Source organism: Aedes aegypti, chromosome 1, assembly GCF_002204515.2.
Source record: "Aedes aegypti strain LVP_AGWG chromosome 1, AaegL5.0 Primary Assembly, whole genome shotgun sequence".
Classification (NCBI taxonomy): Eukaryota; Metazoa; Arthropoda; class Insecta; order Diptera; family Culicidae; genus Aedes; species Aedes aegypti.
In genome coordinates this window covers 225,590,107-225,613,214 of record NC_035107.1, presented here as the reverse complement: position 1 = coordinate 225,613,214, position 23,108 = coordinate 225,590,107, and the positions used below count along the sequence as shown (strand labels likewise).

The window sequence follows — 23,108 nt, the reverse complement described above, 5'->3', positions numbered from 1 at the left end:
TTCCAATAGGGCTCTGGGGTACCTTCAGTAATACGTCCAGAAATTCTGCCAGAAGTTCCTCCAGGGATTCTACAGGGGTTCCTCTTTCACAAGAAGGTACCTATGGAATTCCTATAGGAATACTTCCAATTGTTCCTCCAGTTAATTTTTTTTTTGCTGGAATTCCACCTGAGATTTATCCAATGAATCTTTCAGGGATTACTGCAGAGATCTCTTTATTTAGAGATTCCTCCTGAAATGCTTCAAGAGACTCCTCCAAGGGCGCTCCCAGTAAATACTTTATATAGATTCTTGCCAAAATGTCGCATGGATTTATCCAGGAACTCCTCCAAGGATTTCTTCCAAGCATACTTGCCATCTATAGGAATTCCACTAGAAATTACATGAACGAATCCACCCTTCAGTTTCCTCCAGAAATTATCTCGAATTTGAAAGCCTGTATTTTTCCAGGGAAATTTTTCCAGAAAAAATTTCAAATCCCTGTAAGTTTTCATTGAGGAAGTAAATTGCAGGATTCTCTGAAAGGATTCCTAAAATATTCTTTAAACATTTTTTGGAGGATCCTATGTAGAGATTATTGTGAAGTAATCTCGGGAGAAATTTGTAAAGAGGAATCTCTGGAGTAAACGAATAAGGCCCTATCGGAACTGATATTGAAAACGGTTGCGATCGACAGTTTTTTTAGAAGAATCTCTAGAGAAATTGTAGGAATTCCTGATGATAGTCTGGAAGAAAATCCCTGAATATATTGATAAATCTGGAGGAGTTTGTGGAGTAATCATTTGAGACATCTCTGCAGAAATCTCTGAGCGATTTCAAAATATATCACTGAAGGAATCTTGAAGGAATCACTGAAAAAATCACAAAGAAATCCTAGAAGGCATTCCTGGAGGAATCCCACGAGGTTTTCTTTGAGCCCTAGCTGACCCGTTCCCAAAACTGCGGTTGCGGTTGAGTTTTTGAAAAATGTAGAGTTAAAATATCTTTTTACTTTTAGGTAAAATTTATAAATTATGATTCAAGGAATGATAGTAATTGATTTTATTATCAAAATTAACTAATTTGTGGAAAAAATGTGTGTCCCTATCCCTCGAATCTCACCGTTCAATCGGCCCTTTTCGGGGTCAACAAATGTGTAATAAAGAGTTATTTGTGTAATATTTCATAATGTGTATACCGAATACTTCCTATAATCTCTTAATTCTTCTCGTAGCATCATACAATATCTGATTTGTTATGAATAATTGACAATTGCCAATAGGGGCCTTCCTTAGCCGAGTGGTTAGATTCCGCGGCTATAATATCAATAAACTTGTATGTTGGAACGAGATAAAATATACAACATTAAATTTCTCCTGTGCAAAGTATCACGCATGTACTTTAACCTCTATCGTTAAATTAGTAGAAGGTTGAAAGTCTTTTCATAGCACTTCACATGTATTTTCCGGAAAATATTTGATTTTTCCACAAAAGTTTCATTTTTCTCGGTGCAGTGTCTAAAACATTCAAAATGGGGGTGAGATTGGATCAAGCAAGAACGATAGTAAATGAAATTACAAGTCCACTTTTTTGACCTTATACGATGCCGGGTGTTCTCTTTTTTCATAAAGATGTGTTTATTCTTTCTAAATACAGCATCTCTGAAACATCAAACAAGTCTACTTGAGTAGTCCGTGCATTAAATAACAATGCAACGCATTTTGACAACTTCTCAAACCAGCAACTGTGTTTCGTGCGCAGCAACATCGTAAAATTTTATCAAATGGATATATTTTTTGGAATTTAACTACTTATCAGTATTTTCATATTATAGAAACATTTCACGGAAGTACAAATGAGTTGGATCGCTGAAATATTGGGATTATGACGTCAACATCTGCCTGAAATGTATTGATCGTGGAATGTCGCATCAAAATTTAACTAATTGCGAAGGTTTAAAATAATCACTGTTTCAGTACACCTTTGGGGAAACTGGCAATGGGGATGTGACTTTGAAGACAGTTTGAGGGAAAAAACAAGAAAATTTATGTAGGCTTGACGATAAATGTTGGGTTTACATATTTTTTTCTCATAGATCTTCAATATTTTGGTATAATCGTTCTTTTAAGTGGGTTTATCATACATGTGAAACATCTTAGATATCTTTTCGTCTTGTTTGCATCATATTTCATCATTATATTTCAGCTGTGAATAGTTTTGCAATCATATTCTCAAAAACAAGTTCTTTCAATTACAGTGGCCCAATGTCACCCCCTCTATGGGGTGAGTTTGGGTCATTTTTCATTCACTTGTGGTGCCGCTGTGAATAAATGTTTTTCTTCAATTCTCTGAACAGTTGTTAATGTAACATCAAAGTACATACACACAAAATTTGAAATTTATTGGAGTTAAATTGCGATAGTTATTCAATAAATAAATTTGACCCATTCTCACCCCCAACGACGGTAATTGGAATTTCCTTGACTTCCCTGGGCATAAAGTCTCATCGTACCTGCCACACGAAGTACGAATGCGAAAATGGCAACTTTGGCAAAGAAAGCTTTAATAACTGTGGATGTGCTCATTGCACACTAAGCTGAGAAGCAGTCCCAGTGAGGACGTTATGCAAAGAAGAAGAAGAAGAAGAAGAAGAATTGACAATACGGCAAATTGAAATTTACGGTGGCGATGACGATATCGATGACTGGAGCACTTCTCCGAACGGAGAGCTCCTCACTGTTCACAAACCTTTACATTCTGAATTATAACTAAAGGAAGGTTGCAATCATGACAATTGACTTAAATTCAAATGCAGCAAATCACATGGCGTAGTTAACGTCATGCAGTCGTGTCTGGTACACAACCCCGACTGAGATTTTAAAGTATGTATTTTACTTTGAAATCCGAATCTCTGAAAAAGCTTCCAAACCAAATGACAGATCTCCCTTAAAAGTATACAAACATCCCAAAATCTGCAAAAAAACTACCGCACTGTTGTTAGAGTCTGACCCAGAATTGATCGAAGTTTTGTCCATAGCAGTCCTACGTCAACCCCGCGGTAGTGTAACAGACATTACACACCCCAATTTTTTTTAAACAAATATTTTCCTTTCGCATGGTTTCGCAGTTTTTTCTTCATTTGCTAGCGCAAAAGCTGTTCTTCAGAGCATTGGAATGTGGCTATGTGAATCTCACCAAAATTAGAAGACAAATCCAAACAAAACATACTACCCCGTTTTGATTCATATTACGGACACTTAAGGCCTTAGTGAAGTATACCTCAGCATAGAGCATACAAAATAAATCATTCTGTATGATTTCTCAGCGTTATCGAGCGTTGGAAAACTTTAGCTTTCAAATGTAAGTAAAGAATTCGCTTTCGCAACTTGAATAATCTATATAAATAAAAATGGAGTGGTGTTTGTATGTCACGAAATGGCTTCCGAACGGGTCAACCGATTTGAATGATTATTTTTCTGTTTTGTTCGTCAAGTGTTCCGACGTGTTTGTGTGTATAAAAATCCCAGGATATTCACCGGGAAGTGGGAAAAACGAGTTTGAACGGAACTGTCATTTCGTATGGGACGATCCATAGCATTTTTCAACAGCCTACTTGATGGCAAGACGAAGTTTGCCGGGCCCACTAGTTTTAAATAAATCAAAATGTGTGGCCTTTTCGTGATTCTTATTCCGGACGATTCCTCACTTCTGGCTCATATTCCGGACACTTTGATTTGAATTCCGGGCAGCTCATAGAAATCATCAATAGAAAAGTCAAACCATCAGTTGAAATCGTCAAGCCACTAAAGAGTCGCCTAAGGCAGTTGGACATTATAAGTTTGCAAAGATTTTTATGGACAAAGCTCATTGAAACGAGCATCGAAAGTGAGAACTTTTGAACAGCAAAAATTGAAACATTTCGTGTGAAATGTTTCCCATACAGAGTAGAGTGTCCGGAATTTGAAGCTGTCCGTAATATGATGCAAAGTGGTATGTAAAAATTATTTGCTGAAAAACTAGCTGCTTTTTATCTTCTTATATTTAAAAAATACATTGTTGAGCTAAACTCGTCGAAAGTACCACCTCGCTTGAATTGTGTATGAAAAGCGAGCTTTTTCAAAGGTGCGTGTACTCAATACATGCATACGACCGATCTTGGGTTAAATACTCATAAGGAATCGTACAACTATCTCCCCACTCTCTAATTAGAATAAGTCTCAAACTGTTATGTATTCGAGGTAATGGCGTTCGGGTAGTGCCATAGAGTCCATATAAGTAATCAATGAATTTTCAGAAGAACATAAGCGTAATCTGTTCGACCAGATGTTATAAATAAATTAAGTTATTTTTCAAAAACGCCAAAGATTACAAATGCGTGATTCTTGTCGATTCTGTTTCGCAGTTCAAACGAATAAAAATTCCATTAGATTATCCTAGGTTTACAACCCGTTGTGATCCGGATCTAAAGAAAGCAGCCAATTAAGGGTTATTTATATGAATTTTATCGCAGTTCAATCAGATATGAGGCTCCCGAGTGATTAGGCAAATTCAGATAGGTTGAACGGGGCTATTCTGTTCCCCAACTAAGCCATTCATTATTCCCATGCCCTATCGAAGATAACCGATATCGGGACAAAGTGTCGCACGCACCGTTATCGCAATGAACTGGAAGCTGATAAGGAGTTCAGTATAAAACCCAAGTGTTTTGGCGTGCGCGTCAGTCGATTCGATAATTCCCTGGAATAGCAATGAAATTATTGCCAAGCCTACTCGCGGTAGCCTTGGCCTTTGGCTTGGTGTCTGCTCAGTTCGACACCCATCAGTGGGCAGGTCGAAGCGGAATCGTGCACCTGTTCGAGTGGAGATGGAACGACATTGCGGATGAATGCGAGCGGTTTTTGGCCCCGAGAGGCTATGCCGGTGTCCAGGTTTCGCCACCAACGGAGAACGTAATCATCGCTGGACGACCTTGGTGGGAGCGTTACCAGCCAGCTTCCTATCATCTGAACACCCGCTCCGGTACTGAAGCCGAATTCGCAAGCATGGTACGGCGCTGTAATGACGTTGGAGTGCGAATCTACGTGGACATCGTTATCAACCATATGGCCGCCGTTTCCGGACAAGGTACTGGAGGATCGACTGTTAATGGATTGAACTTCCCTGCAGTCCCCTACGGACCGAACGACTTCAATCCTCCTTGTGAAATCTACGACTACAACAACCGCTATCAGGTGCGTAACTGCTGGCTGGTCGGCCTTCCAGATTTGGCCCTAGGAAACGAATGGCCTCGTTGGCGAGTCATCGATTTGATGAACAAGTGTATCAACTATGGCGTTGCCGGATTCCGTGTTGATGCTGTAAAGCACATGTGGCCTGCAGATTTGGAATTCATCTACGGCAACCTGGTTACTCTGAACACCGACCATGGATTCCCGGCGGGAGCGAGGGCTTTCCTTACGCAGGAGGTCATTGATTTGGGCAACGAAGCGATCTCCAGCACGGAATACACTCACCTGGGAACGGTTACCGAGTTCAAACATTCTGCCGAAATCGGACGAGTATTCTACGGACGCGATAGACTAGCCCACCTGTCGAACTGGGGCGAAGGATGGGGATTCCTTCCGTCGCACTTGGCACTGGTGTTCGTCGACAATCACGATAACCAACGAGGTCACGGAGCTGGAGGCGACAATATCCTCACCCATAAGTCATTCCGGAACTACAAAATGGCGACGGCTTTCATGTTGGCCCATCCATTCGGAATCGTGCGTGTCATGAGTTCGTTCTTCTTTGAACATGGTGACCAGGGACCGCCGCAGGACGCAAATGGCAACCTGATTCCTCCGTCGATCAACGCGGACAACACCTGCGGAAATGGATGGGTCTGCGAGCACCGCTGGCGCCAGGTCTACAACATGATCGGGTTCCGTAATGCCGCTGGCAATACCGGAATCACCAATTGGTGGTCCAACGGTAATCAGCAGATTGCCTTCTGTCGTGGAACTAACGGATTCGTGGCGTTCAACTTGGAAGGAACGGATTTGAATCAGAATTTGCAGACGTGTCTACCGGCGGGCATCTACTGTGATGTCATTTCCGGCAGCAAGGAAGGAAACATCTGTACCGGTGGCACCGTACAGGTTGGCACTGACGGACGGGCGAATATCCTTATTCCGTTCAACGCGTACGATGGTGTCTTGGCCATTCATATCAATGCTAGGTTGTAAGTTGGAAATGAAATAAAGTAGTTTTTGAATTTGTTGATCAGATTGATCTTTCCTAAAACAACTTGAACGGCGGGACTCTTCCGTAGTTTCACGGAAAGAATCTTCAGAAATCTAGTCAGGAAATTTTTCATCGTCCTGATGGATTCTACTGAGATCCCACTCAAGATTTTAAAGGAATTCCGTTGAGGATTCTACTGGGGATCCCAGGGTGGGGGTCAGCTCAAAACCCGTAGGAGGAATCTACAGGAATACTACAAGAAGATTATGCAGGAATTGCAAAGGGTAATTCAGTGTAGGACATCTACAGCGATCTCAATGGAAGACACAAGTAACATCCCACATACTCGAATCCCGAAGGGGATTCTACTCGAATCCCGAAGGGGATTCTACTCGAATCTTGGGATTCTACTCAATCCCGAAGGGGATTCTACTCGAATCCCCGAAGGGATTCTACTCGAATCCCGAGGGGATTCTACTCGAATCCGAAGGGATTCTACTCGAATCCCGAAGGGATTCTACTCGAATCCCGAAGGGGATTCTACTCGAATCCCGAAGGGATCTACTCGAATCCCGAAGGGGATTCTACTCGAATCCCGAAGGGGATTCTACTCGAATCCCGAAGGGATTCTACTCGAATCCCGAAGGGATTCTACTGAACTCGAAGGGATTCTACTCGAATCCCGAAGGGGATTCTACTCGAACTCCGAGGGAGATTCTACTCGAATCCCCGAAGGGGATTCTACTCCGAATCCCGAAGGGGATTCTACTCGAATCCCGAAGGGGATCTACTCGAACCCCCGAAGGGGATTCTACTCGAATCCCGAAGGGATTCTACTCGGAATCCCGAAGGGGATTCTACTCGAATCCCGAAGGGATTCTACTCGAATCCGAAGGGGATTCTACTCGAATCGCGAAGGGGATTCTACTCGAATCCCGAAGGGATTCACAATCCGAAGGGATTCTACTTGAATCGCCGAAGGGGATTCTACTTCGAATCCCGAAGGGGATTCTACTCGAATCCCGAAGGAGATTCTACTCGAAATCCCGAAGGGGATTCTTACTCGAATCCCGAAGGGGATTCTACTCGAATCCCGAAGGATTCTACTCGGAATCCCGAAGGGGATTCTTACTCGAATCGCGAAGGGGATTCTACTCGAATCGCGAAGGGATTCTACTCGAATCGCGAAGGGGATTCTACTCGAATCCCGAAGGGGATTCTACCGAATCCGAGGGACTACCGAATCCCGAAGGGATTCTACTCGAATCCCGAAGGGGATTCTACTCGAATCCCGAAGGGGATTCCTCGAACCGAGGATTACTCGAATCCCGAAGGGGATTCTACTCGAATCCCGAAGGGATTCTACTCGAATCCCGAAGGGGATTCTACTCGAATCCCGAAGGGGATTCTACTCGAATCCCGAAGGGGATTCTACTCGAATCCCGAAGGGGATTCTACTCGAATCCCGAAGGGGATTCTACTCGAATCCGAAGGGGATTCTACTCGAATCCCGAAGGGGATTCTACTCGAATCCCGAAGGGGATTCTACTCGAATCCCGAAGGGGATTCTACTTGAATCGCGAAGGGGATTCTACTCGAATCCCGAAGGGGATTCTACTCGAATCCCGAAGGAGATTCTACTCGAATCCCGAAGGGGATTCTACTCGAATCCCGAAGGGGATTCTACTCGAATCCCGAAGGGGATTCTACTCGAATCCCGAAGGGGATTCTACTCGAATCCCGAAGGGGATTCTACTCGAATCCCGAAGGGGATTCTACTCGAATCGCGAAGGGGATTCTACTCGAATCGCGAAGGTGATTCTACTCGAATCGCGAAGGTGATTCTACTCGAATCCCGAAGGGGATTCTACTTGAATCGCGAAGGGGATTCTACTCGAATCCCGAAGGGGATTCTACTCGAATCGCGAAGGGGATTCTACTCGAATCGCGAAGGGGATTCTACTCGAATCCCGAAGGGGATTCTACTCGAATCGCGAAGGGGATTCTACTCGAATCGCGAAGGGGATTCTACTCGAATCCCGAAGTGGATTCTACTCGAATCCCGAAGGGGATTCTACTCGAATCCCGAAGTGGATTCTACTCGAATCCCGAAGGGGATTCTACTCGAATCGCGAAGTGGATTCTACTCGAATCGCGAAGGGGATTCTACTCGAATCGCGAAGGGGATTCTACTCGAATCGCGAAGGGGATTCTACTCGAATCCCGAAGGGATTCTACTCGAATCGCGAAGTGGATTCTACTCGAATCGCGAAGGGGATTCTACTCGAATCGCGAAGGGGATTCTACTCGAATCGCGAAGGGGATTCACTCGAATCCCGAAGGGGATTCTACTCGAATCCCGAAGGGGATTCTACTCGAATCCCGAAGGGGATTCTACTCGAATCCCGAAGGGGATTCTACTCGAATCCCGAGGGGATTCTACTCGAATCCCGAAGGGGATTCTACTCGAATCCCGAAGGGGATTCTACTCGAATCCCGAAGGGGATTCTACTCGAATCCCGAAGGGGATTCTACTCGAATCCCGAAGGGGATTCTACTCGAATCCCGAAGGGGATTCTACTCGAATCCCGAAGGGGATTCTACTCGAATCCCGAAGGGGATTCTACTCGAATCCCGAAGGGGATTCTACTCGAATCCCGAAGGGGATTCTACTCGAATCCCGAAGGGGATTCTACTCGAATCCCGAAGGGGATTCTACTCGAATCCCGAAGGGGATTCTACTCGAATCCCGAAGGGGATTCTACTCGAATCCCGAAGGGGATTCTACTCGAATCCCGAAGGGGATTCTACTCGAATCCCGAAGGGGATTCTACTCGAATCCCGAAGGGGATTCTACTCGAATCCCGAAGGGATTCTACTCGAATCCCGAAGGGGATTCTACTCGAATCCGAAGGGGATTCTACTCGAATCCCGAAGGGGATTCTACTCGAATCCCGAAGGGGATTCTACTCGAATCCCGAAGGGGATTCTACTCGGATCTCGAATCCCGAAGGGGATTCTACTCGAATCCCGAAGGGGATTCTACTCGAATCCCGAAGGGGATTCTACTCGAATCCCGAAGGGGATTCTACTCGAATCCCGAAGGGGATTCTACTCGAATCCCGAAGGGGATTCTACTCGAATCCCGAAGGGATTCTACTCGAATCCCGAAGGGGATTCTACTCGAATCCCGAAGGGGATTCTACTCGAATCCCGAAGGGGATTCTACTCGAATCCCGAAGGGGATTCTACTCGAATCCCGAAGGGGATTCTACTCGAATCCCGAAGGGATTCTACTCGAATCCCGAAGGGGATTCTACTCGAATCCCGAAGGGGATTCTACTCGAATCCCGAAGGGGATTCTACTCGAATCCCGAAGGGGATTCTACTCGAATCCCGAAGGGGATTCTACTCGAATCCCGAAGGGGATTCTACTCGAATCCCGAAGGGGATTCTACTCGAATCCGAAGGGATTCTACTCGAATCCCAAGGGATTCTACTCGAATCCCGAAGGGGATTCTACTCGAATCCCGAAGGGGATTCTACTCGAATCCCGAAGGGGATTCTACTCGAATCCCGAAGGGGATTCTACTCGAATCCCGAAGGGGATTCTACTCGAATCCCGAAGGGGATTCTACTCGAATCCCGAAGAGGATTCTACTCGAATCCCGAAGGGGATTCTACTCGAATCCCGAAGGGGATTCTACTCGAATCCCGAAGGGGATTCTACTCGAATCCCGAAGGGGATTCTACTCGAATCCCGAAGGGGATTCTACTCAAACTGAAAACTGCCGCTCGCTGCTGGGGACGACTAGCTAGCTAGCTCCATTATGATGATTGTGTTCGGAGTCGTTTGAAAATGTTTTGTTCACTTGAAATAGATCCTATTGGATGGCGAGAACAATGTGGAAAGTCTATTTGGTGATAGTTTTTCAGGATCGGTTGAAACGAGCTCTATCCTAATTGTAATCAGCAAGATGAAAGCTGTATTGAGTGATGAAATGGCTCTTTTTACGGTTACAAGTAAGTTTTACTCATTAATCAATCAGTTTTACTCATTAAATAATCAGGATTCAAAAATAGAACAGGCAGATCAAAATTTATGACTTGTGAGGTACTAATGAATTCACGAACATTTCGAAATAATTCCAGTAGAAGTTCTTTGCAGTATTCCAGTAAATGCCCCCTGTGGGATTCGAATATAATCCCTTTTCAATTCAAGTGCAATCGTTATTCAAATAGAATCCCCTTCGGGATTCGAGTAGAATCCCCTTCGGGATTCGAGTAGAATCCCCTTCGGGATTCGAGTAGAATCCCCTTCGGGATTCGAGTAGAATCCCCTTCGGGATTCGAGTAGAATCCCCTTCGGGATTCGAGTAGAATCCCCTTCGGATTCGAGTAGAATCCCCTTCGGGATCGAGTAGAATCCCCTTCGGGATTCGAGTAGAATCCCCTTCGGGATTCGAGTAGAATCCCCTTCGGGATTCGAGTAGAATCCCCTTCGGGATTCGAGTAGAATCCCCTTCGGGATTCGAGTAGAGATTCTACGAAGGGGATTCCACTCGAATCCCGAAGGGGATTCTACTCGAATCCCGAAGGGGATTCTTACTCGAATCCCGAAGGGGATTCTACTCGAATCCCGAAGGGATTCTACTCGAATCCCGAAAGGGGATTCTACTCGAATCCCGAAGGGGATTCTACTCAAACTGAAAACTGCCGCTCGCTGCTGGGGACGACTAGCTAGCTAGCTCCATTATGATGATGTGGTTCGGAGTCGTTTGAAAATGTTTTGTTCACTTGAAATAGATCCTATTGGATGGCGAGAACAATGTGGAAAGTCTTTTGGTGATAGTTTTTCAGGATCGGTTGAACGAGCTCTATCCTAATTGTAATCAGCAAGATGAAAGCTGTATTGAGTGATGAAATGGCTCTTTTTACGGTTACAAGTAAGTTTTACTCATTAATCAATCAGTTTTACTCATTAAATAATCAGGATTCAAAAATAGAACAGGCAGATCAAAATTTATGACTTGTGAGTACTAATGAATTCACGAACATTTCGAAATAATTCCAGTAGAAGTTCTTTGCAGTATTCCAGTAAATGCCCCCTGTGGGATTCGAATATAATCCCTTTTCAATTCAAGTGCAATCGTTATTCAAATAGAATCCCCTTCGGGATTCGAGTAGAATCCCCTTCGGGATTCGAGTAGAATCCCCTTCGGGATTCGAGTAGAATCCCCTTCGGGATTCGAGTAGAATCCCCTTCGGGATTCGAGTAGAATCCCCTTCGGGATTCGAGTAGAATCCCCTTCGGGATTCGAGTAGAATCCCCTTCGGGATTCGAGTAGAATCCCCTTCGGGATTCGAGTAGAATCCCCTTCGGGATTCGAGTAGAATCCCCTTCGGGATTCGAGTAGAATCCCCTTCGGGATTCGAGTAGAGATTCTACGAAGGGGATTCCACTCGAATCCCGAAGGGGATTCTACTCGAATCCCGAAGGGGATTCTACTCGAATCCCGAAGGGGATTCTACTCGAATCCCGAAGGGGATTCTACTCGAATCCCGAAGGGGATTCTATTTGAATAACGATTGCACTTGAATTGAAAAGGGATTATATTCGAATCCCACAGGGGGCATTTACTGGAATACTGCAAAGAACTTCTACTGGAATTATTTCGAAATGTTCGTGAATTCATTAGTACCTCACAAGTCATAAATTTTGATCTGCCTGTTCTATTTTTGAATCCTGATTATTTAATGAGTAAAACTGATTGATTAATGAGTAAAACTTACTTGTAACCGTAAAAAGAGCCATTTCATCACTCAATACAGCTTTCATCTTGCTGATTACAATTAGGATAGAGCTCGTTTCAACCGATCCTGAAAAACTATCACCAAATAGACTTTCCACATTGTTCTCGCCATCCAATAGGATCTATTTCAAGTGAACAAAACATTTTCAAACGACTCCGAACACAATCATCATAATGGAGCTAGCTAGCTAGTCGTCCCCAGCAGCGAGCGGCAGTTTTCAGTTTGATGAGTTCAGAGCACAGTTTAATGCTCTCTCGAACTTCCTCCGATTGGTCTTGTGTGAACCCGACCCGGCACAGGACTTGAGCTAGGGCTTTTGTTCAGCACCCATTCTCCTTGGTAACTTATACAAAGCCGCTGCTGCAATAATAAGAAGATTTCCCCGAAATCTCAACAGAGCAATTGATTACCGTCGTCGTTGTCGGAAAAGTTTCCTTCGGCACAATGTGGTTGGGATGAAGTGGGTTGAGATTGAATAAAAAAACTGTCAAACGAAATTCACGTCAGCGTGCTGTTCTTTGGTCCAAAGTACATTACGAGTTGCGACAATTGGATTACGCAGATGAAACGGTCGATTGGAAATGGAGACGCTTAGGTAACGGGATTTTATCATGAACGAGTTTACTATGGTGTATTATCAATGGATCCTTCCCTGATAAGAAATATTATTCAAATACAATAGGTTTTATTGTAGCAATTTACCTTTGAAGGCCTTAATCAGCATCACACATGCATAAAGGCATTTTGTTAGCACTGCAAGTGCATACACACCTTATAACCCAAGTAACCAGTAAGCACGATAGTGCGGCATTATAACAGCTTTAGGGTAGTCATTTGATGCCTGACAGCTTTATATACGCATGTACTGCCATTATGAAGTTAGAAAAGGCGAAATCGCGTACCATTATAATGATAAGATATAACTGTGTTGCTTTGCATCACTAATTCCAATATAGGACCATGTGAGAATCGAATGAATGAACATGGAAATCGAAAATTACATGCAAAAATAAATTGAAATGATTCTGTTTCTCTATACCATATATTAAAGTTTTTTCAGCTTCATTACACTTATTGTCATATTGTATTCTGATCATTCCTCATTTTGGTCTCGAACCTGTGACACCAGTAATGTTGGATAATTGAAGTCATGCTCCTTTGCTCCTAAGGCCACAACAGATGAATATTGCTGTGGAGTAAAGAGACTAATTTGAACCATTATTTTTCCTCGTCATAAAATCTGCGATTATGTTAGTGTGAGGATTTATGTTTCGCTCCCTGTCAACAATGCATGCATACACTAAGCACGAGTTTTAGCTGTCAAAACACTGGATAGCATAGGAAAATTCTCTATATGCGAATATAGATCCAATATAGTGCTTAATCAATGCCTGTATGCATCAGGCTTAGAAGCATCATTGATAAAGTAAAAGGGTTTACGGTGAAAGTGTTGTTTTAGGCGTGTGAGCATTAGTAGTACTATTAAAATGGCTGTATGCATCTATAACACTAATTTAGGGCTTATTATTAGTACTTATGGTTACATGGGCTTGTTCAAAAACACAATACTGAGTAAATTATAGGCTTTTTTGTACATCATAGGTTGTCTGGTGTTTGAATAAGCTCAACATTTGAACTATCGGTATCCCTCATTCGGGATGCCAGGAACCCTCGGAACAAAGTGCATTCATGTGCATCCTGCTCATTTACTTTCGCTTTGCTTGTTCTCCACTCTGCTATCACAAAACCATTGTTCAGTTCATTTAATTTCCGAGCTGGGGCTTTCCTCCCGTAGCTATCCGATCGATTGTGGAAGGATGATTTTATATGAAAGGGGCCAGCCAGTAAATTGCTGCACATAGTAGATTATCCGGAGTAATTTCATTCAACCGAGTCAATCGCACCACTCTGGACCGTAGAAATGGCGGTGTGTTGGGGAGGATGGGTTCAGAAATTAGATCTAGTTCTTTTTTTTAAGTGGGACACCCCAGGTTGGCATCCAAGGGGAGATCCAAGGGGAAATTTTATAAATTTGTTTACATGCTGTGAGTGATCTCAAAGCTTTGAATACATAGTTTATATGGTTTCGCATTTACACAGTGTTTTCTGTGCTTTTTCGTGTTTGATGTCTATCAATAGACATATCTATCTTACCTGTTTTCTTGACTGCTGTTCTCTTTAATATCTTGTAATATCTAGTTGTAAAATGCTTGATCCAGCCTTGTTTGGGTAGTGGCTTAGGCTAAGCTAGCTTAGATTAATTTTCATACCAAAAAGAAGCAACGATCAATCATTTTAGACTCTCACAAAATTGTGCAGCTCAAGTGGCACTAGTTCAAGCACCTTAAATTCCTAAGGGGTACCTTCGTAACACATGCGTGTCAACAGACAAGCAGTCTCTATTAGGTTAACGCCTTTTTACACCATCGGTTGTGCGGTTTCAGAAAAACGTTTCTTTTTTGATAGTGAACGCCAAAAGAAAAGAAGTTCTGTGTCATCCATCTTGGTAGAGCCGATCTGGTGGAAAAGCTTTAAGGAACAGTGATCACCGAGTGGAAAAAAGAAGCAAAGTCAGTTCCATCAGCGGAATACCCATTGGATCCACTTTCCTACCATAGTGTACCCACAGACAAACAGGCGCGCGTGAGGCGAATTGTGCCACCCACACGACCGCCGTGTTGCTATTAGCCACCTTTGGTCCGGTCACCCGTCTCCGCAAGGAGGACCATTTAGCCGACCCTGGCCAGCGGTTCCTAAGTAAGAAAACGACGTTCCGGAAATTGCTCTGGCCGATGTTCGACGTTCGTTTGTGAAGATGTTCCCAGCCAGTGTTCCGGCATGCCCCGCAGACTCGGTGGATGTCCCCCAGATGATCGTCCATGGTAAACTGCTAAGAACTGGTATGTGCAATCCCATTATAATCCCTTTCCCATTCTCAAAATGAATCTTAATATAAAATGTTGAATTGAATTAAATTATTTATTCTTTTCCCGAACTAAGCCCTGAATTAAGTCTATTCTTGTAGTTGATAACTCTTGTTTTTCTATTATAAGGGAAGTGTCCGCTAACCCCAATTTCCTCTTGGAGCATTAAAAACGACCCTGAGGACCAGGACAAAGCCTGGGTGGGAACAACAGAGGTTCCCAACCTTTAGAATCTCTAACAATTGGCGCCCAACAAAAACAATATAAGAAAAGGTTTCCACTTCAATACTGAAGTGGAACCCTTTTCAGATAAGCTCCGGGAGGAATTGGAATCCTTTATTCCAATTGTTCTTTTATACAGGATTTATTGTATTGAGTTGTATCGGGATAAGAAAGCGATAAGTTGAAGTGTTTTCTTTTCCTAGAATTGTTTGGATGATGATAACAATTGCTGTGAATCGTTCTTTTTCTTCCATTTCATTTTTGAAAATTAGCCTTTTTATCTCATAATAGCTGAAATATAAATTAATCAATTTAGTAGGGTAAAATAAATAATAAGTGAAATTTCTATTACAAAGTGGTTCAAAATTATTATTTTTTTATTTTTATCAATTTAATTGTTATTTTTTATTTATACATATTTTGGTGTCTTCTTACACAATGGTCCAAAATAATTATTTTTTAATTTTTATTTTATTTTTGTTTATTTTTAAATTTATTAGTGTCTAGTTTAGTTTAGTGTATGCTTAATTTATTTGATTTATTTATGCTTTTGCATATATTTTTTGAATTTTTTAGGTATAAGATTTGATTTATAGTTACTTTTTTGCATTTTTAAGCAAAAAGCAGCTTTCTGATTTAATTTATGGTAGGTTTAGTATTTTTGTAAATATTTTTTTGATTGAATTTTTATTTTTAAGCATTTTTTTCGATTTGGTTGTTTATTCTCAAGTGAGAAATGGCTGAATCACTGGAAATCCAATCCACACACGCTGTTGAAAAGATTCGGAAGTGGTATCACAGCTTAAGGGTGGACCACTTATCACCTGAGGAGTTGGACTTCGAGTTGGAAATTCTCTCGATCGTTATTCGGGATGATCCTACCTACTCTAGAAAGCGTAGGAGTCTTAGGGATCACCTAAAGCCGGAGAAAGAGAATAAGCATAAAATAGAAGTGGAATTACAGGTGAACTGGGAGGAGACAATAAAGTTCTGTCGACAAAATTTCGACGAATTATCGGCAGGCCTACAACAGAATGACAAAAACTTAAGGGTGAGGGGACAAGCAAAGCTTTTGCATTTCGGTCATCGGATAGTCCTTCTTTTGAATCAGGTTAGGGATTCGGGGGAAACAGAAAGCTTCCTCAAAGAAATGCTTGTTGATGTGGTGAACCTCCTGAAGCAGTATTTCCACACTGAAACAACTGAACCTGAATCTTATAATCGAGAGGGACTGGAGGATCAAACCTTAATGGACTTGTTCCGTACTGAGCTTGTTCCTGATGCCCATCCCCGATCGATTGCAGATTAGGGTACAGTAGTTTCTGGTGTGAATACTACTTCAGACAATACTTCGGTGGCTTCTCGGTTTGAAGGCAGTGACTGTGTGCGCTCTTTACTAGCTCGCATTAAAGAGTTAAAAGCGGAGATGGCTAAAATGGGAAGACAGTGCGAGGAAGAGACTCAACGCAGACAATCCGAGCTTCCTAGTGAAAGTCGACAGCCAGTAGTGAGTGCGCCGCTAGCTAGTCAAGCTCCTCCAACTCTTCATTCCTCTTTCCCCTCTCTTCCGATATACCCGAACCTTTCACAGGGTCAGAGTTTTTCGGGGGCGGTCGATCCTTCTAGGCCGACCACTAGCGTAACTTTCTCGTTACCGCAGAGCCATCTCTCTACATAGCCGCAGCCTCCTTCAAACTGGCATAGCTATCTGCAGAACAATCCTTCCATTCATCCGCAAGTCACCAATCCGTGGTTAGGATATCCAGCTGCAAGTTCAGTACCATTTTCAAATCCGAGCCTCGGGACTTCGATCTTGAATAGTGGGCAGTTTTCGAATCCGTGGCTAGGGAATCCGATTCCAAGCGTCAGTTAGCCAGCTTATCCATGGAACAATCCTATAGGGACTTCGGCTTCAACTTCAACTGCCTTTCCTTCATCCAACTTCGTTTCTTTTAATCCAGTTCCGTCTGATAATCAGGTGCGTCACACCTTGCCGGTGTCCAAGTGGACAATCGCTAAATATGATGGTGAAGATCAAGGGCTGAAGTTGAACCAGTTCCTTGGAATGGTTCATGCGATGGCTGTTGCGGAACATGCTTCGGAAACTGAACTTTTTGATTCAGCGATGCACCTTTTCAAAGGTCCAGCATTGCAATGGTACATGACCATGCGCGCTACAGGCCGGTTAGTCAACTGGCAGCATTTGGTGCTAGAGCTTAGGCGGACGTTTATGCACCCTGACCTAGACACCCTAATAAAAATGAAGGTTTATCAGCGTCAACAAGCACGCAATGAAACCTTCCTTCAGTTTTACCACGGAATGGGACAGCTTTTTGGGACAATGAGTGTTCCCTTGCCGGAACACGAAAAGGTCCAAATCCTTCTTCAGAATATGAGGATTGATTATAAAAAGCAGCTCAATTTCATCCCTATTGCTGACCTTCCGACACTTGTGTCCGCAGGCCAGAAAATAGGTGCCGTAAACTTCTCAGTCTACAACAAAGTGTTTGGACCAGAGAAGTCGGTTAATGCGGTTGAGTTTTCTGAACCGAAAAAGGGCTCATCTCAGGATAATCCCAACAAGCCACCCACTCCACATCAACAAGCTTCGTCGAGAAATTCGAAGGCCCACACTCCTCCTACACAGACCAATCAGAGTCTTAAGGGTTCCCAAACCGGAACCGATACTCCTCGCGGACCAGAACGGGCACCAACCACTTTGGAAGACTTAATTGAGTCCCATCAACCATTATCAAGCCGACATTGCTTCAATTGCGGCAAGTTTGGGCATCGGATGGACCAATGCAGGCTCCCGAGAGGGGTACTGTGCGAAAACTGCGGTTTTCGAGGCTATCCGTCAAACAACTGTCCATACTGCGTAAAAAACGCGTTGGTAGCGAACCAAACCCGCCGCCCGCTGAACCCAAACTACCAAGCGTAAACTCTTCTTCGTATTTTCAACCGGCTTCGGAGAATCTTTATTCGGAGACTCCGGCGTCGTACACCATTACGTACCCACGTGCGAACGACAACCGTCCCTACATATCGGTTGACATTTATGGGATTACTGTTTCTGCCCTTCTAGATAGTGGAAGTAATCTCACTCTCATCAATGAAGCAGTGTGTGGTCCGGGTTGTGCCGACTCTCGTTATTCCAAACCTAGCCATCCATTGCATTTGCGGAATGGATTTCTGGAAGACCTTCCGGATCCAACCCACCATTGTAGGGTGCTCTACGGTTGAATATACCTAGGCAGAAACCACTTCGTCTCCGTTGCCAACACCATCTGTCCTCTCTGCTTCCGAGCAGAAGACAACCGATCACATCAAATCTCTGTCTACCACTCCACTGGCGGAGCACAAAATTGAGCTCGCCGAAGAATGGCGGAAGAAGCCTCCGGTTAGACAGTTCCCGTACGTCATGTCTCCAAAAACTCAAGGTTTGGTGTCCATAGAGCTGCAAAGACTGCTCGAAGCGGGTATAATCGAACACAGTAACTCTGATTGGTCACTAAACTGTGTACCAGTAATAAAACCTCATAAGGTTCGGCTCTGTTTGGATGCGCGCAAAATTAACGAAAGAACTGTTCGTGATGCTTACCCCTTGCCGCACCCCTGTCGAACCTTAGGCCAACTTCCGAAGGCGAAGTACCACTATGGGCGGTTTCCATACAGACTGGCGGCCAAAAATATTTTTTCCATCTCATGTTGTATTTATGAGTTTTATGATACAAATTTGATGTTTTATTTTCAAAAACAAGTTTTCGAGACTAACTTTTGAATAGGGCCTATAGCGAAATATTAAACTTTGTTACTTATAATGCATATAAGCCATTTATGCGATTAACGTTGTGCAAACCATTATAAATATTGAAACTTACATAGAAATGATGATATGAACGATTTAACGAAATTCAGTTATTTTCTGAATTAGTTTTTAGCTGTTTTCAAAATAAAATGGTTAAAAATATTGGAAAAATTCAAAAAGCCTTATATTAGAAAAGTGCAAATTTGTGCAGCTAAATTCTTCACGATCCTTTAGTTTACATCTCAAAGTACCCTTGGAACTGAATTTAAGCCTGGGACAACTTGGGACAAAAAAGTACTCGATGTGTTAACTATAAGCTTATTCGATTTTTTTAACCGCTTTATTAAAAAACATCATAAAAGCCACTATTTTGAAGCTTTTTTTTTAATTTTTTTCATTGTTTCTTGAAAGCCTTTTTTGTAAGCTTTCAAATGGCGTTAAACCATTTTACGTAAGTATTATAGAAAAAAAGTTATATTCCTTTGAGTAAACCATTGTTTTTGTTAATAAGTTTTTCTCCATAGGCTCAACTTTGGCACCTCATATCTGAGTGTGCAATGCAAATCATGCCCTAATATTTTGGGGATTTCTTAGCAGACATGTTTACAATGACATGGCGACTAAGAATTGAAATTTGGGGCACATCACTTTTTTGATTATTGGCCACCTGATAAGCCATAGTGAGTACTTATCGACGATTGATTTGTCGGAAGCTTTCCTTCAAGTCCCACTGAAAAAGTCTTCGCGGAAGTATACGGCCTTTAGCGTGAAAGGTAAGGGGTTGTTTCAGTACACCCGAATGCCCTTTGGCCTTGTCAATAGTCCTGCCACGTTGGCTAGACTGATGGACCGGGTTCTGAGCCACGGTGTATTGGAGCCTTATGTCTTCGTTTACCTCGACGATATTGTCGTGGTAACGGAGACATTTGAGCATCACGTCCAGCTACTTCAGGAAATTGCACGCAGGTTAAACAGAGCCAAGCTAATGATAAACCTGGAGAAGTCTCAGTTTGGGGTGCCGGAAATTCCCTTCCTTGGATATCTTTTGAGTTCGGAGGGTCTTCGTGGGAATCCTGACAAGATTCGACACATCGTCGAGTACGAAAGGCCCACTACGATCACTAAACTCAGAAGATTCCTAGGGATGGCGAATTACTACCGGCGGTTCATCCCAAACTTCAGCGAGACTTGTGGGCCTTTGTCAGATCTCCTGAAGTCGAAAACGAAAATTATCGGCTGGAATGAAGTCGCAGAGGGAGCGTACTGTCGCATCAAGGAGCAGCTCATCAGTGCAGCGATTCTGGGTAGCCCGGACTTTTCCCGGGAGTTTACTATCCAGATGGATGCTAGCGATGTAGCTGTCGCCGAAGTTCTCACTCAGCAGTAGGAGGATGGTGAGAGGGTGATATCCTACTTCTCCCGGAAGCTCACCACCCCGCAGAAGAATTACCACGCTGCTGAAAAAGAGGCTCTGGCCGCTCTCCTCTCCATCGAAGCATTCCGGGGCTACATCGAGGGCTACTACTTCACCTTAGTGACGGATTCGTCCGCCCTCACCCACATTCTTAAAACGAAGTGGAAGGTCGGTTCTCGATGTAGTCGGTGGAGCTTGGACTTTCAGCAGTTTGACATGCCAGTGGTACACCGGAAAGGAAAGGAGAATGTCATTCCGGATGCCCTGTCGCGTAGCATTGCTGTAGTTCAATATTCACCAACTTCAGTATGGAACACTTCTCTGATGGAGAAGGTTACCCGCCGGCCTGACGACTATGTCGATTTCAAGGTCGAAGACGGTAAACTTTACAAGTTTATCGCCGTCAAAAATATGCCATACGACTCTCGGTTTGAGTGGAAGCAAGTTATGCCAACCGAGGAAGTTTCCGGAGTGCTTAAACAGGCTCATGATGATAAGTTTCAACCCGGTTTCGACAAAACGCTAGCTCTTGTCCAACAGCGCTATTACTGGCCCAAAATGGCCAAAGATATTAGGGCCTACATACTACAAAACTAATAATTAAAGAATAATACGGAAATAAACTATTTACAATAATATATACAAAATAAATGTAACCAATTTGGGAGGTTACACTATATTCATTTCTAAACCAAATACGAAGATGTCCATGTTGCCAGAATCAGGTATCCTAATAGAATAAAAAAACCCTTGTTCCATTTATTAATCACATGATGATCTATTCCATAAGGGTGTTTTCAAAACAGTAATCATAAATTCCGTTACTAGGGACCATCCGTTTACTGTATGCTGTGATGCTTACCTCATTTGAAACAGCTTAGATATTAATTTGAGACTCTCAAGTCTGATGGAATACGTAAGGGGCCGGGGGCATGAGTTTTCTTACGCGCCATATACCATAAACGTTATTACAAAAAATCTTGCCATGGGAAGAGGGGGGGTTTGAAAACATCCAAAAATGTCTTACGTAGCTAATGGACGACTCCTTTAAGCAGTACAGATCTAGGATTACTTTATATAGGCAATCAGCCAATTTTCAAGGTATCTACTAGAGGAGATGTTGAACATAGCGCTCTGTTCGCCCAAAATTAATACTTCGATGTAGAACGCTTTTGTAGATGCAGTCACTGCAGTCTGTGAAAACGGTGAGCAAATACGACCTTTGCTTTTTTGGGTCCAAAAAATTGCGACTGGTCAGGTTATTTCCAAACTCCAAAGATTTCATCAAGAGTTCCTCCAAAAATAGCTCAAATTTATCTTCCAGCCATTTCTCCAGATACTCTTCAGAAATTTATTCAAAGATTCCACCAGGGATTGTCCAGAAATTCCTCCAAAATAATCTCTACCGTAATCCCTCGAGCGATTTCTCCGGGAATTACACTAGGGATTTCACCAGAGATTCCTTCTAGAATTTCTCCAGGGAGAACTTTAGATCTGATCGTACTAGATTTTTGATAGGCTTCCTGGAATATCTTCAGAAATTTCTCCAGGAATGTTTGCAGGTGTTCCACTAGGGATTCCTTCAAAGTTTATTTCAGGGATTTAAACAGGAATATCTCTACAAGGAAAGAGATTTTGCGTAAAGTTTCTCCAGTGATTCGTCCATAGGTTTCTCCAATATAATCTTTACTGAGATTGCTTAAGGAATTTCTACAAGGATTTTTCCGGGAACTTATCAAACATTTATTCCAGGGATTCATTCAGAGATTTCTTCATGGATTCTTCAAACGTTTTTTTTCTATAGAGCTTCCTCCAGAAATCTTTCCTGAGACTCCTGCAAAGATTCCATCAGGAAAATATCTATAAATAATCTTGGCCATATCCAGGAAATCCTCCACAGAAATTCATCCAAGCATACATGCAGAAATTTACCCAGGTAGACCTCTCGATTGATCCCCGATAGATTATCCCAGAAATAAATCCAAAAAATCACTACATGAACCACTTCAAAAAAATTTCCAAGTTATCCTCCAGGATTTTCCGAATTTTTTTTCCAGCGATTCGTTATTGGCCTCCGAAAATTCCTGAACCAATTCCTTTGGTGATTCCCTCGTGAATTTCTCCAAGGATTTAATCAGAAATTTCTATACAAGTGCCTTCACGGATTCGACCAAGATTTTTTCCTGGAATTGCTGGAATTCGAATTAAAGTTTTGAAAAAAAAAAAAACTTGATAAATTCCTCGAGGAAAAACTGAAGAAATTCTGAAGAACCTCTAGAAATGTTTCATGAATAAATCCTAAGAGCATCGTTTCCCATGGTTTTCGTGAAACCCCAGCCTGTCCACGCCTTGCTCTTTCTGTTATACAAAAAGCAAGCTGACGAGACTCCAACGTCGCGAAAACCAAGTTTGGGAAACGATGCCTAGAGATCCCTCTTGAAAAAACATGGAGAAATCTCTGATGTATTACACGAAAGAATCTCTAGAAGTTTTCTTTAAGAGAATCTTCGTGAGAATCCCTTGAGGAATCATTTCCTAATCCCTTGAATATTTCTTGGAAAATCCCCAGAAAAAAATTAGCAGGAGTCTGTGGATTAATAATCGAAAAAAAACCTGGAGGAATTCCTGAAGAAATCTGTGGAACAATTTTTAGAGGAACCCATGTAAAGATTTTTCCGAAGTCATTCTTGGAGATGTTCCTGGATAATTTGCTGTTTAAATC

General features: G+C 42.7%; 2 protein-coding genes across 2 annotated transcripts in view; one reads left to right on the top strand and one right to left on the bottom strand.

Annotated features, from left to right (window-relative positions):
- The window catches only part of LOC5577938, a 474,522-nt gene that overhangs the window by 390,885 nt on the left and 60,529 nt on the right, over positions 1-23,108 (bottom strand). The window lies entirely within an intron of this gene.
- Positions 4,690-6,246, top strand: LOC5577944 (alpha-amylase 2). The gene has a single exon (XM_001663566.2). It carries the CDS (start codon positions 4,728-4,730, stop codon positions 6,204-6,206), a length of 1,479 nt encoding a protein of 492 aa, XP_001663616.1. The 5' UTR covers positions 4,690-4,727; the 3' UTR covers positions 6,207-6,246.